Below are 13982 nucleotides of genomic sequence, written 5' to 3'. Positions count from 1 at the left end.
GGGAGGATCGGTTGAACTAGGAGTCAAGGGGCTGCAGTGAGCCGAGATTGTGCCATTGCACTCCAGCATGGGTGACAGAACAAGACTCAATCTCAAAAAAAAAAAAAAAAGATGGAGAGGATCATAGAGAAAACCAACTGGTTTTTGTAACACTTTGAAGGTAGAATATTCTGTATGCTTATCTCTCAAGCGATAATCTCAATTAGCCTGCTCCAAAGAAGAAGTGGGATGAACCACACATTCTGAACTTTGGGAAGGAATCTATGGTGGAACTGTCCACCGTCCATGGAGGAACTGAAGACAAGGTATCTGAGAAAAATGCCCATGGCTTCATTTTTTAGGGAAGATAATTGCTGGTTTGAAATAATAAGGAGGAACTTTTGACAGAATCATAAGATAAAATGTACAATTCTTTGACCACAGTGAAAAATTTCAACAGACCCTTTGTGATTATATTGGTGATAACACAGATAACATTTATTGATGATTCAAAAATTTCAACAATATGAAACACACGCTTGTCCTGACATATGTTGAACCTGAGCTTTATATCACATTTTTCAGCACAACGAAACCATTGAAATATTTTGCTCTCAAAGAAAGTGTTTTTTTGTTTTATTTTTGTTTTTGAGACAGAGTCTCCCACTGTCGCCCAGGCTGGAGTGCAGTGGTGCGATCTCAACTCACTGTAACCTCTGCCTCCCGAGTTCAAGTGATTCTCCTGCCTCAGCCTCCTGAGTAGCTGAGTAACTACAGGCTCCTGCCACCACCCCCAGCTAATTTTTTTGTATTTTTAGTAGAGACAAAGTGTCATTGTAGCCAGGATGGTCTCGATCTCCTGACCTCGTGATCCACCCACCTCGGCCTCCCAAAGTGCTGGGATTACAGGCGTGAGCCACTGTGCCTGGCCTCAAAGAAAGTTTTAACAAACATAAAATATTTTAATCAAAGAGATTAGCTTTGTTACCCATAATGTAATAATATTTTTAAATAATATATTAAAGAATTTTAAATTTTAAAGATTAAAACTAGGCAATATTCCTAATAAATATTATTTTTTGGACTAAAAGACAATATAACTCCTCCAAATCCAAGTTGTGCACTCTCTTTGATTCAAGAGTTTTAGGCAAAATAAGATAACTGCAAATTCAGTTAATAGAATAGAGGATGCCAACAATATGTGTGCTAGATGTCAGTCTCTGGAACTTATATATAGAAGCATAAGCTAAATGCCGTAATGTGTAACAATAAATCATAAGGTAGATAATAAAATATGGAACAATTATTACATAGAATATGACAAAAATGAATAAAATTATGATAAAATACACAGACCTAGTGCAATGTTGAGGAAAAGATGAAGAGACTAACTTAAATATTAATAAACACAATTGAAACAATTGGTAGTTTTTAAACCCCTAGAGACTAATATAAACAACCTTATGGTAATAAATTAGAAAACAGAGAAAAATGATTTCTATATAATATATTCTCCATTCTATGGCTGCACTGATCACTGCCTATTTTCCCACAGTCAGCCCCTTTGTCCTCATGGGCCATTCCCAGGGCGTCCAGGCTTAAGTCTGCCTGCTGTGGAAGGACTAGACAATCTCCTAAGCTAGTCATATAGCTCTAGTTTATGTGGGCTGCCTTGACTGCTTCTATGCGGTGCAGTTATTTACTCTCCCCAGGCCGAGGTTGAAGCACCACTGTGAGCAGTCACATGACAGAGAGCCTCTGCCCTCCTAGGAGGTGTCAACTCAACTCAACTGGGAATAATTAGAAACTAAAAAAAAAATTTTGTTTAAATATTTGGAAGCATTCACCAAAAGTGGTCATTGTTTTCAGTGACACTTTTTCCCATATTTTTCAAGTTTAGGTATTCATCTCTCAAATTTATTTCATTAATCATGAAAAAAAAGAAAAGCCATGGAAAGATTGTGTGTGCTATTAAATCCACTATACCCAAACTTTTAAAATAGGCCAGGAAGAATTATGGATTTTGACATAAAATTACTAGCTAACTATACAAAATGATGACAGATGGTTTATTTCAGAAATAGAGTATGCTAATAAGAAAATCAAATCTATCATCCAGTACATTGCAAATAAATGAGACAACTCCATTCACTGAGGAAATCATTTTATACCCTTGTAAATGCCTTATATATGTAAATTAACTTACGACAAATATTCTGAGGACATTTCAATTATTAATGATGACACATCAGGATAAAGAAAGAAATGATACAAGAGGGCAATGAGCACAGAAGACATTCTTAACATCCACTTAAACCCTGTTAGCATGGGTATAGTTTAGAAGACAGATAAGTGTGGGTGAAAACGTGGGGAAACTAGAACCCCATGCAATGCTGGGGGGTGGTGAAATGAGGCAGCCATCTTGGAAAACATTTTGGAAGTTTCTCCCAAGGTTAACATAGGGCTATCATATGGCCTTGCAATTCCACTCCTGAAGATATACCCAACAGAAATGAAAACATATGCCCACACAAAGACTTGATATGCTTTTCATATGAGGGTTATTGATTATAGCCAAAAAGTGGAAACCACCTAAATATCCATCAATGGAAGACTAGATACACAGCTGAGGCGTATTCATACAATGGATATGTACTCAGCCGTACAAAGAAGCACTGATATGTGCCTCTACATGGACAGTTATTGAAAACAACACGATCAATGACAAAAATGCCCAGAACAGGCAAATCCATAGGAACAGAAGGTGGGTTAGTGGTTGCCAGGGCCTTAAGGAGTGAGGGGGAGCAAAGGAAGTGAGCGCTTAATGGGTGTGGGGTTTCTTTTGGGGGTGTCACACTGTTCTGGAACTAGGTAGTGATGATTGTAAAATCTTGTGAACACAACAAAAAGCACTGAGTTGTAAATTCTTTTTTTTTTTTTTTGAGACGGAGTCTTGCTCTGTCACCCAGGCTGGAGAGCAGTGGTGCGATCTCAGCTCACTGTAAGCTCCACCTCCCGGGTTCATGACATTCTCCCGCCTCAGCCTCCCAAGTAGCTGGGACTACAAGCGCCTGCCACCTCGCCCGGCTAATTTTTTGTATTTTTTTAGTAGAGACAGGGTTTCACCGTGTTAGCCAGGATGGTCTCGATCTCCTGACCTCGTGATCCGCCCGTCTCGGCCTCCCAAAGTGCTGGGATTACACTGAGTTGTAAATTCTAACATGATTAATATATTAAATGTTATATAAATTTTATCTTAATAAAAAGAATTAAACTCCAAACCATTGCGTCAAAAGTGGAAATAGCTTTTCATCTATAATTGTGGCAAAAAACTCATCAACATGAAATTAACAGAATGGAAAATTGAAATGAGAAAAGTAGAGTCAACAAATTTCCATTGATGTTTTGCAGTCACTCAGGAGAGCCAAGAAAAGACGCACCCAGGCTTTAGTTATGCATTTGATGCAATTTTCTGTCGTAGAAATTTATCTGGTCCTAGTAGTTGAATCGATTGGGCATATTGATGTGACCTTAAAAATGCTTACAATATATCTTTTTTAAAAAATTAAGTCTGGCATTCATAAAGATGTTATAACACATGTTAAAATATTTTATTTAACTTATAAGAGATTAGCATATACGACAACCAGTAGAAAAAAAAAATCCAACAAACAGCTAGAGGAATATTAACCAGGAGTATTTAAATGAGTATGTAAATGGGAAGAAAGCTCACTTCCTTACTATGTGAGAGGAGAGAAAATTGACCCTGGACTGGACAAGGCATTGTGCGTGTCTATCAGTGACCTAAAACTTACAAAGGGTTGCAAAAATACTCACATAGAGTGCAGGCTACAGTCAGATAACCTGGTGTAGTATCTTCTAAACAGGGTAAAGTTTTCCACTGAAGAACACATTTTTTTCTTTTTTCTTTTTTCTTTCTTTTTTTTTTTTTTTTTGAGATAGAGTCTCACTCTGTCACCCAGGCTAGAGTGCAATGGTGCAATCTCAGCTCACTGCAACCTCTACCTCCTGGGCTCAAGCAATCCTCCCACCTCAGCCTCCCAAGTAACTGTGACCATAAGCGATGCCACCGCACCCAGCTAATTTTTTGTGTTTTTGCTAGAGATGGGTTTTTGTCATGTTCCCCAGGCTGGTCTCAAACTCCTGAGCTCAAGTGATCCACCTGCCTCAGCCTCCCGAAGCGTTGGGATTACAGGCATGAGCCACCACCACCAGCCAGAGCGCATTTCTTTCTACAATAAATAGTCAAATGAAAAGTTAGGTTTGGTCACTAGGACGACAAGGGTCCTATCATGGGCACTTCTAGGCCAAGTGTACACCAATGGCATCCCAGTGAGGGGCTGGCCCACAGGAACACAGCAGTGGAACTGAGCACTGGCATCTTGAATGGCCCAGGCAAGGGGTAGGATCAAACCGGGCCAATCGGAGCAAAGCTCCCTGTCTTCATTCTTTTTGTGTTGCTGTCACACAACCTAAGAATGGATAATCTATAAAGAAAAGAGGTTTATTTAGCTCAGGGTTCTGCAGGCTGCGAACTGTAAGAGGCATGGGGCTGGCATCTGCTCCGCTTCTAGGGAGGGCCTCATGCTGCCTCCACTCATGGTGGAGAGTGGGAGGGGAGTGAGTGTGTGCAAAGAGATCACATGGCAAGAGGGGAATCAAGAGAAACCAAGAGAGCCAGACTCTTTCTAACAACGTGCCCTTGCAGAAAATAATGAGAGTGAGAACTCACCCCTGGAAGAGGGCATTCTTTATGAGGGTCCACACCCATGACCTAAAATCCCCCACTAGGCCCCATCTCCCAACCCTGCCACATTGGCATCATATTTCACATGAGATTTCTGATTTGTGTTTTTCTGACAGGGAGTCTCGCTCTGTCACCCAGGCTGGAATGCAGTGGTGTGATCTTGGCTCACTGCAACCTCCAACTCCCGGGTTCAAGCGATTCTCCTGCCTCAGTCTCCCAAGTAGCTGGGACTACAGGTGTGCAACACCACCCCGGGCTAATTTTTGTGTTTTTAGTAGAGACGGGGTTTTGCCATGTTGTCCAGGCTGTTGTCAAACTCTTGACCTCAGGTGATCCCCCCACCTCAGTCTCCGAAAGTGCTGTGATTATAGGTGTGAGCCACTGCACCCAGCTCAACATGAATTTTGTTGGGGACAAATCACATCCAAGCCACACCATTCACTAAACCTCGTGTCTAGAAAAAGGAGACTTTTAGAGCTCCTATAGGCTTAGGAAGCTGCCTGGCACCCTCAGCAGGAGCAGAGCTGCCATTCGCCCGAACCCTCTGGACCCCTCCTGTGGGAGATCCACTGTGGCCAGTGGCTTGGCCCATGAGCGCCTGATTTCCTCACTGCCACTGTTGAGGATCTGATGGCTGATACCCTGGTGGGTAATGAAGCCCACAACAGCCACAAAAGGTGCAACTATATTGTAATATAATATAAGTGTATATATAAAAAATATACATAATAGGCATTATAGAGTGTAGGCACATATATATATAAATATTCTGACCAAAGACATGTATTCAAGTGGTTACTAGTTATTAAATATTCATGATCAGACTTATTTATAAATACATTTTATTACAAACACAATTACCCATCTCAGATGAAATACCTAATCTGTCTAATGAATACATACTTTACAGAGCTTCATAGAGTTATCAGTGGCTGAATAAATGCTTTTGGAGGTAAAATATATTCCACATAAAGTCTTATCCGAGAGATAGACTCAAAACCCTTGTAAGTCTTTTCTTTTTTTTTTTTTTTTTTTGAGATGGAGTTTCAATCTTTCGCCCAGGCTGAAGTGAAGTGGTACAATCTCCGCTCACTGCAACCTCCAGCCCCCAGGTTCAAATGATTCTCCTGCCTCAGCCTCCTGAGTAGCTGGAATTACAGGCACCCACCACCACATCTGGCTAATTTTTGTATTTTTAGTAGAGACAGAGTTTCACCACGTTGGCCAGGCTGGTCTCGAACTCCTGATCTCAGATGATCCGCCCGCCTCGGCCTCCCAAAGTGCTGGAATTACAGGCATGAGCCACCATGCCTGGCCTGAACCCATGTAGGCCTTGCAAGCACTTTCATGGACTGCATTAAGATAAAAATGGGTGGCTCCCTCCTTCCCAGTGAAGTAAAAAAAAAAAAGTTAAAAATGGGTGTCCCATCAAATGTAACAATCTTAACCTCATTCTCATGAGTAGCAACATTTGAGGTTTTCTCCTGTTCATCAAAAGCTCAAATGACACGCTCTGCTACCTGTGGCCTTTTCATAAAGAGCTGGCAAGAGGCTGCCTAACTCACCTGAAGTACAATCAGATGTACTGTCTTTGAGGCATCAGTTTACCCCTTACCAGCCATGCAATCCTGTCTATTTATTTATTCCATCTAAGTGGCAGTTTCCTCATATAAAATAAGGATAATTAGTTCCTCCATTGTTGAGTTAGCCCAAAGAATAAGTCACTTGGAGCCTATAACCTGCTGTTAGCACAGGGCTTGGCACAGTGTGCCTTGAGTAAACAGTGCATCTGTCTGCTATATACTCCAGATACTCACGTGTGCCTCCCAAAGACGCACCTGGGCTGGGTCCTCATATAATTCCTGGATTATTGCGTCCCAGGCTACAAAACCACACCCTACTGAGCTTTGTAGAGAGCCAATGAGAGGAGGAGGATGGAGCTGGGAGAGTGAAGTGCAATCCACGCTGGTTTCCTCTCTTCCCCACTGCCTGGTGACCCATACACTCCGCCTCTTCCCACCATCAGTCAAGGCAGCAGGACCTGGCTTGGTTTTGCCTGCTTTGCAAAGATGACCTAAGAATGAGATAAATACTACTGGGATTGTGCTTAGAATTCATTGAATATGTGCTTCTATAATACAAAAGCCTTCATTGTCACATAATGTTCATTAATACCCATACTTACAGAACTTTCATTGGTCATATGTCACCCAAACAAATTTTGGATTTACCATAGAAAGCCATGAAGCACCCTAAGCATTAGCTCAGTAAGCACAGACCATGGTGATTCACACCTGTCTGTGCCAGGGGCTGACATAAGATTGCACCATCCCCTGTGCAGGGACGTGGGGGCACAAGGGGCCAGAAGGGGCTGGGGTGGGGAGAGGGTTTCAGTGGTGGGATTTTTCTCTAAGGGTTGTGCTGCCTTCTCCCCTGTGGGCATCCCAGCTTTTGGAGAGCACCCAGGATCTGGAACTTACTCCTTTCTGCCTGTTTGTCACCACTCTAGACCCTACAGTCCTCTGCATTTCCACCTACCCTGCACCTAGAGCTCCCCGCACACCCCCGGGGACCACAAAGGATGGTTAACTGGGCACCTGTCTCCAAAGAGTTACTCTCTCTCAAATACCCGTTCATACTTGGCTTAATCTTTCAAGATACATTTTATGACCTATAGCAGCAGTATATTCACTTTATTGTAAGTAGGAATTAGGAATATAAATGCAAAAAAAAATAAAAAATGTCACATTTTCTCTTCCCATTCTACAGAATAGAATTTTTTTTGCTCCATTACATATGAGCTCGCACTTCCCTGCCTCCCTGTGAGATGCCATGCACCTGTTGCAGCTGCCAGCAGTTGTTGCCCCATGACCATTCCCCTGCTCTACCCCTTACCCCAACACACTCCCTCTTCCCTTCCCAAAGGAACCCAGTCTTGTGCAGGGGGTTGCCTTCCTCCACACAGGGGGTTGCCTTCCTCCACACAGCCACTTCCCTGTCCCTGCTGGTCTTGGGACAAGCAAGGCGCTTCTAGCGGATGGGACAGGAGGAGAGGCTGCTGAGAGGCTTCTGGGGAGCATTTCCTGTTGAAGGGGATTATGGCACACCCTTCGTGGGAGGAGAGGGGATGCCTGGTGTCCAGCACCTGGGCCAGCGGCAGCTGCCTCCACTAGCTGACAGCAAGCTCGGGCTGGGTCTTGCCTGCTGCGGGACTTAGAGAAGCTCCCCTGTAGCTCAGCTGACTCCAGAGTTCCTTCCTTACAGCTCAAGACACCCAAGCTGATGTAACCCACAGTTTGAGAAACACTTCTAGAAAACTCATCTGGAGAGGCCCAGCTCAGCTTTCCCTGCTGAACTTTGGGATGACACAGCTCGGACCATCCACAGTGACTCACTGGAAGAAAAGGGTGGCAGGAGGAGGAATGACAACTGTCCCCACACAGCCCCATGAACATTTCATGGGCACCCCGGACACATGCTCATCTTACCAGTACTTAAATATTTATTTTAAAAATCCACATCACTTTGCTTTAAAAATGTTTATTTAGCGTCTGCAATGTACAAGGCACTGTGTTTGGTGCCATGAGGAATACAGAAACCAACAAGGCATGATTCTTGCCTTAGGAAGCTCACAGTCTAGCGTGGGAAATTAGAAATTGCACATGCACACAGGTAACTGTCACACTAGGCAGGAAGCACTAAATGCTGAGATTGATACCAACATTACAAGAACCCAGAGGAAGAAAACACTATTTGGGGATGAGGAGGAGATTAGAGAAGGTCCTTTAGAAGTAGGGGGTTTAAACATGACAGATCAAATGTAGATAGGAAAAAATTCAGAGGAAAATGTAATCGGGGAAGGCTCTAATTGAAACCAGAAGCAGGAGGTACTTCTGTGATGTGATGGAGGCAGAAGAAGCCCGCTGGGTTGGATTCAGAGGGGGGCGGGCAGGAGGGAGTAGAGTGGGAGGGGAGGCTGGAAAGATGCATGGGGATCAAGACGGGAAGGTGAGTATGTGAGTATGTGTGCCAGGCAATGGCGTTTCCGTTTCAATGGAGGTTTCTCAAAGAGAGGTGATCTGGCTAGAGAAAGCTTAATCTGGTGGCAGTGGACAGGTGGCTTTAAGAATGGGGGAACAAGGGAAGGAGGCCAGTTTGAAAATGATAACAAGGGTCTGGACTCGAGTGATGTGGCAGTGACCATGAGAACAGAGCAGCTACAGGTGGAAGATAGAGACAGAACTGGGGAGATCCGGTGGAGGTGAGGCAGGCAGAAAGATGATGGCAGGTTTGTACCTAGAGACGCATGATCCATTCACAAAGCCAGGGAAACCTAAACAGGAAACACTCTGAATTTGAGGAGAGGAGGGTAGGGCTGAGCCTGAGACATGGGCTGGCCTCCAGGTAGAGGGGTCAAGCAGGCAAGTACAAGCCGGATGAGAATTCAGGGCAGAGGGCAGAGCTGGAAACAGATCAAAAGCTGTCATGCAGTGGTGAGACTGGAAGCAGTGGCACAGGCCGAGGGCTGTCTCGCCGGAGAAGGGTGGGTACAGCACAACCCTGTGGCCACGTTTTCCTCACACAGGAAATTCCCACAGAACACTGAGAAGGGTGACGATGCCTCCCATGAACAGTGCCCTGTGTCTCTGTGTCCCCAATTTCACATCTAAGAAACAATGTCTTCAGCTGTGTGATGACAAATAGGAATACTGCCTCCATTGTGGAGGGTCATCTTGAAAAGACTTACTCCAATGAGAGTTTTTAAAATTTTCATTATTATTTATTTTGAAGAGTTGTCTGTAATGAAACTGTTTCTTCTGAAGATTTCAGAAAAGCTTTCGATGTCTGTCACCTCACCATGTCTAAGAGGTGGAAGGGAACTGAAAGTCATCTTCCCGCTCATTTCACAAGTGAGGAAGCCAAGGCCCAGGCGGGCCAAGGGTCTTGCCCAGCATCTCACCCGGCAGGGATGGCTCAGCTGGACCCATGGGCAAGGACAGTGCCTGCCCTCCCCAAGTCACTCCCCTGGGCAGTGGCTGCCATCCAGATGCACAGAGAGAGGGAGGAAGGAAGATGATGGACAGACAGACAGATACATAGGCAAGAGGGGATGGGAATAACATATAGATAACTTTTCGAGAGAGGAAAAGGAAAAAATGACTTGTGATAGACATTTTTTGGACCCACCAAAGCCTTGCATATCTGAAGAGAAAATTACTTTGGCTTTCTGGAAACATTAAACTGCATTTAATCAAAAAAATAGACTAAATTATGACACATAACATCCAGTAAGCTTCATAGCAGCTGCAGTAGGAGTGATGGCATTTCACGTTGGTGTCCACGTAAGCGTGGGAAGGAAGTTTGCAGGGAAATAAGGTCAGCAAGAACCAGACCTCAGATTGTTTCACCCACCACAGAAGAAAAACACTCACGGCAATTCCCTTTTGGAAAGTTAAAGCTGATCTCCTTGGAATGAAGTTCCAAATACATCCATTTCCACAGAAGATGGAGGAAAAAAGACAATTACATTTCAAATCTGTAAGTCACAAATAGGCAGAATTCTGGCGAGCCGTGTCACAGTTAACCAGTTTGAGGACACCAGCATCGTCCCCCAGAGTCTGTAAACACACAGCTAGTCAATTTCCTAATGAATGCTTCCCTTTAACGAAGTCTGCTTCAGTCCACCCTGCAGGCCTACTAGAGTCTTCCAGCAGCACATCTCAGTGGCAACCATCAGATTTTCCAAAAAATCTTCTTTCTGTAGAGGATATAGGCAATGAGCACCCAGAGGGCAGTGGCAACGAGGTTCTGAGTCAGGTGCTCCTTGTGGGACTGGTTGTCCTTCAGCTTCCACTGAAAGGGGAAGTAGTTCTCAAACACCTCGTGGCCGACATACACCAGAATAGAATTCATTCCTTAAGGAGACAGACATACAGAAGATCATGTTTCTTACAGATGAGTCGTATCTGACCGTCTATTTAATTCTTGAAACCAGTTCAATGAAAAACCAAGAAGTGTGCACTTCCATTGCTGGCTACTGCCAAAAATAAGTAATGCATATCTTAGGTATTTAAGTATAAACCATATAAAAAATTATTGAAAGGCCTGGTGCAGTGGCTCACGCCTATAATCCCAGCACTTTGGGAGGCCAAAGCGGGTGGATTGCTTAAGGCCAGGAGTTCAAAACCAGCCTAGCCAACATGGTGAAACCCTGTCTCTACTAAAAATACAAAATTAGCTGGGTGTGGTAGGGTGCGCCTGTAATCCCAGCTTCTTGGGAGGCTGAGGCACAAGAATCACTTGAACCTGGGAGGTAGAGGTTGCAGTGAGCCTAAATCACACCAAGACTCTGTCTCAAAACAATAAAAAGGGTATTAGAAAATATTCATTTTATAACAGCGTAATTCTTGAATACTAAATCTGAAAGGAAAGCTAAAATTGTTGTTATAACTTATATTTTCTAGGCAGAAAATCTGCAGTCCAAAGAATGTAACTATTCCTCAAATCAAAGAGCTGAAATGAGGCATTGAAACGATCTGGTGTGTTTTCTAAGTCCTTGGGTGGAACTGCATCCAAATCATTCCATTTATCCCTTGATATCACCTCTTGGTATTTCTTCTAATGCACAATCTCTACAGTAGTGGATTTATATTAAGAAAGCAAGCATAGTCCCATTATTAAGAACCAGAAACTGGATAATGTGCCCCGAATCATTTCCGCTCCTCCACAATTTGGTATAGACTGAAGAAACAGGTGGTCACAAACTGTCATACAAGGACTCCACAACCTACATGGGTGAAAATGGGGTGGACTGCTTCGGAGCAGGCCAGTGACACCTGATGTGACCTCGGACAATGTGGCCCCTGCTGCTTCCTCCCCCAGCCTGGCTTTTGGACACCTGCCACTAGGGCAGTGCCTCAAGACCGAGGATGCTCCAGCGGTCCCTGGGCCCACACCCCTGGTCACCATCCCAGCTGTGTTTGGGGTTGGACGTGACTTACCTGGATAAAAGAATGGGGTTCCTGTCCACAGCCCCTTCACATCCACAACTGGGTACAGGACCAGCAGGATGAAGAAGGCAAAAGAACTGAGCGTGGTGACATATGAAAGGGACCTGGGAGGGGTGGAGGAGGCATTTTCAGTGCTTGTGCAGAACGAATCCAATTTCAACATGAACAATCATCCATAAAATCATGCTTTTTCCATACATACCAGAGGTTTTTGTTTACTGGAATAAAGCCTTCATTTTCAGAAACTTTCGTCAGAACAACAGAAATGAGCCCCTATAATGGGGAAGAGAAGAATGTTAATATTTTATATTATTATCTCAGAAAACATTTGGTTTCAACATCAATATATATTAGTTATTTAATCACGTAGAGAAGGCTGAAATTTTTCTCTTTTAACTGGAAACATATTTTTTAAATGTATGAACTAAAAAATATTCTCCCAAAATCTCTTCACCATTCTACTGAGTTGAAGAGGGTAAGCTTACTGATTAAATGACAGTGACTCTGGAGAAGAGGCATGACTGCAGTCAGGATGAAATACACAGTCAACCTTGCAACTCTCTTTCCCATGTAATCTGGAAGTTGATGTCTGCAACCTGGTCTGATTTGCCCAGTCTCTCTGATACACCACTCCACATAGAGCCCATACCTCACATTTCTTCAGGCATTACTGGCTGTCTGATGGCAAACACTGTCTTATTGATAAAGACATTTTCCTAAGAAAATAAATTTGTGCATTTAGGTGGAAAGATTTGTTCCTCTCTGTTATTCAAGTGAAGAAAATAGTACCTGCTGCCATGTGGTGACAATGGCTATCTCAGTGTTGCTAAACATTTTATTCCTTTTAAATATACGTGTGAAGGAAAGGAATTTCAGTGAGGAACGCTGCTTACTTACAAGAATACAACACCAAGCAGTGAATCGAATCAGGATGTCTTTGGTCTGAGCCTTGTAATACAATAGTATTTTTCCTGCCTGGAGGAGATAACACAGTGTGACCAAAAGAATCGCCAAAGGAATATTTTCATTTCATATTCATCCACTGTCTTAACTACGCGACAAAGAGATTCACTTGCTGGGCACACTACTAGGTGCTGGAATTACAGGGAGGAGGGAAACATCACCCCTGCCTTTGACTAGTGGAGGCTGAAGGAGGACCAGAGATGAACACCCTCTCTGGGAAGGAGGAGACATCAGAGAGGAGGAGGCATCAGAGAGGAGCCACAGAGGTGAGGCCAGAGCACCAGAGGGTCCCGGCAGGAAGAGGCTCCTGGGCAGAATGGGGCAGCAGGCACAGAGCTCGGGGGAAGCGTGAGAGCCACACCACATCTCCAGTGCTGCAGGGAATGCAGAAGCCCAGGGTGTGGGGAAAGGAGGAGAAGAGGCGCCTGGGCAGGCTCCGTGGCTCTCACTTCCAGGCAGGGCCCAAGGAGAATTCCCCACAAAGGTGACAAGGGTCCCCTTAGACAGGCCTGTTCGGTGACCCAGTCTGAGCAGCACTAGGAAGAGGGACCGGGACAGGGTGGAACCAGACGCAGGGTGGGGGAGGCAGGGAAACATCTAAAAACAGTGAAATATGGACTTTACATACAATCCCTCTGAAATTAGGAATTCATTTTCGAAAATATCAAAGGTTAAGAAGCTTTAAACATAATTTATACTAATAGCTAATATTAATCAATGTTTTTATGTGCCAGTTCTTGGAACTTTACATGAATTAACTTATTCAATCCTTGCAACACCTTTCTGATGTAGGTGCTGTTGAAGCACAGAGCGGGTCAGCCACATGCCCAAGGTCACCCAGCTGGGAAGTGGCAGAGCTGGACACAAACCCAGGGAGTGTGGCTCCAGATCTGCCCTCCTAGCCTCCCCAGTGGACTGACCACTCCAGGGACACAGATCTACCTAGAAAGCATATGTAGGGATTACACGGATGTACGGAAAAGCACAATATCAACCAGAAAGTGCTACAGAGATAAAGGCAGTATTTCTAAATACAAAATTATTTCATCACCAAAATGTACAGCTGACCCTTGAACAACACAGGTTTGAACTGTGTAGGTCCACTTATACGCGGATTCTCTTCCACCGCTGCTACCCCTGAGACAGCAAGGCTGACCTCTCCTCCTCCACCCCTCCTCCTCTTCCTCCTCCTCCACCCCTCCTCTTCCTCTACCCCTCCTCCTCCTCTTCCTCCACTCCGTCCTCCTCCTCTTCCTACACCC

At 44.1% G+C, this 13982-nt stretch overlaps 1 protein-coding gene and 1 pseudogene across 2 annotated transcripts in view; both read right to left on the bottom strand.

Annotated features, from left to right (window-relative positions):
- Positions 1-7407: 7407 nt before the first annotated feature.
- Positions 7408-9735, bottom strand: LOC105522560 (annotated as a pseudogene). The gene is made up of 2 exons (XR_001003465.1): positions 9708-9735; positions 7408-9323 (listed from the first exon to the last, which is right to left on the bottom strand). The product of XR_001003465.1 is annotated as an uncharacterized LOC105522560 (transcript).
- Positions 9511-13982, bottom strand: part of HGSNAT (heparan-alpha-glucosaminide N-acetyltransferase) — a 45118-nt gene continuing 40646 nt past the window's right edge. The window contains exons 15-18 of the mRNA XM_011957099.1: positions 12655-12732; positions 11960-12030; positions 11749-11861; positions 9511-10662 (exon numbers count right to left, since the gene is read on the bottom strand). Of these exons, the coding sequence (XP_011812489.1) occupies positions 10481-10662; positions 11749-11861; positions 11960-12030; positions 12655-12732 (444 nt within the window). The 3' untranslated portion in view covers positions 9511-10480. The remainder of the gene's footprint in view (positions 10663-11748; positions 11862-11959; positions 12031-12654; positions 12733-13982) is intronic.

The sequence above is a fragment of the Colobus angolensis genome, unplaced genomic scaffold (genome assembly GCF_000951035.1).
Source record: "Colobus angolensis palliatus isolate OR3802 unplaced genomic scaffold, Cang.pa_1.0 Scaffold433, whole genome shotgun sequence".
Classification (NCBI taxonomy): Eukaryota; Metazoa; Chordata; class Mammalia; order Primates; family Cercopithecidae; genus Colobus; species Colobus angolensis.
The sequence above is the reverse complement of the archived record's forward strand: the minus strand, read 5'-3'. Positions and strand labels throughout refer to the sequence as shown.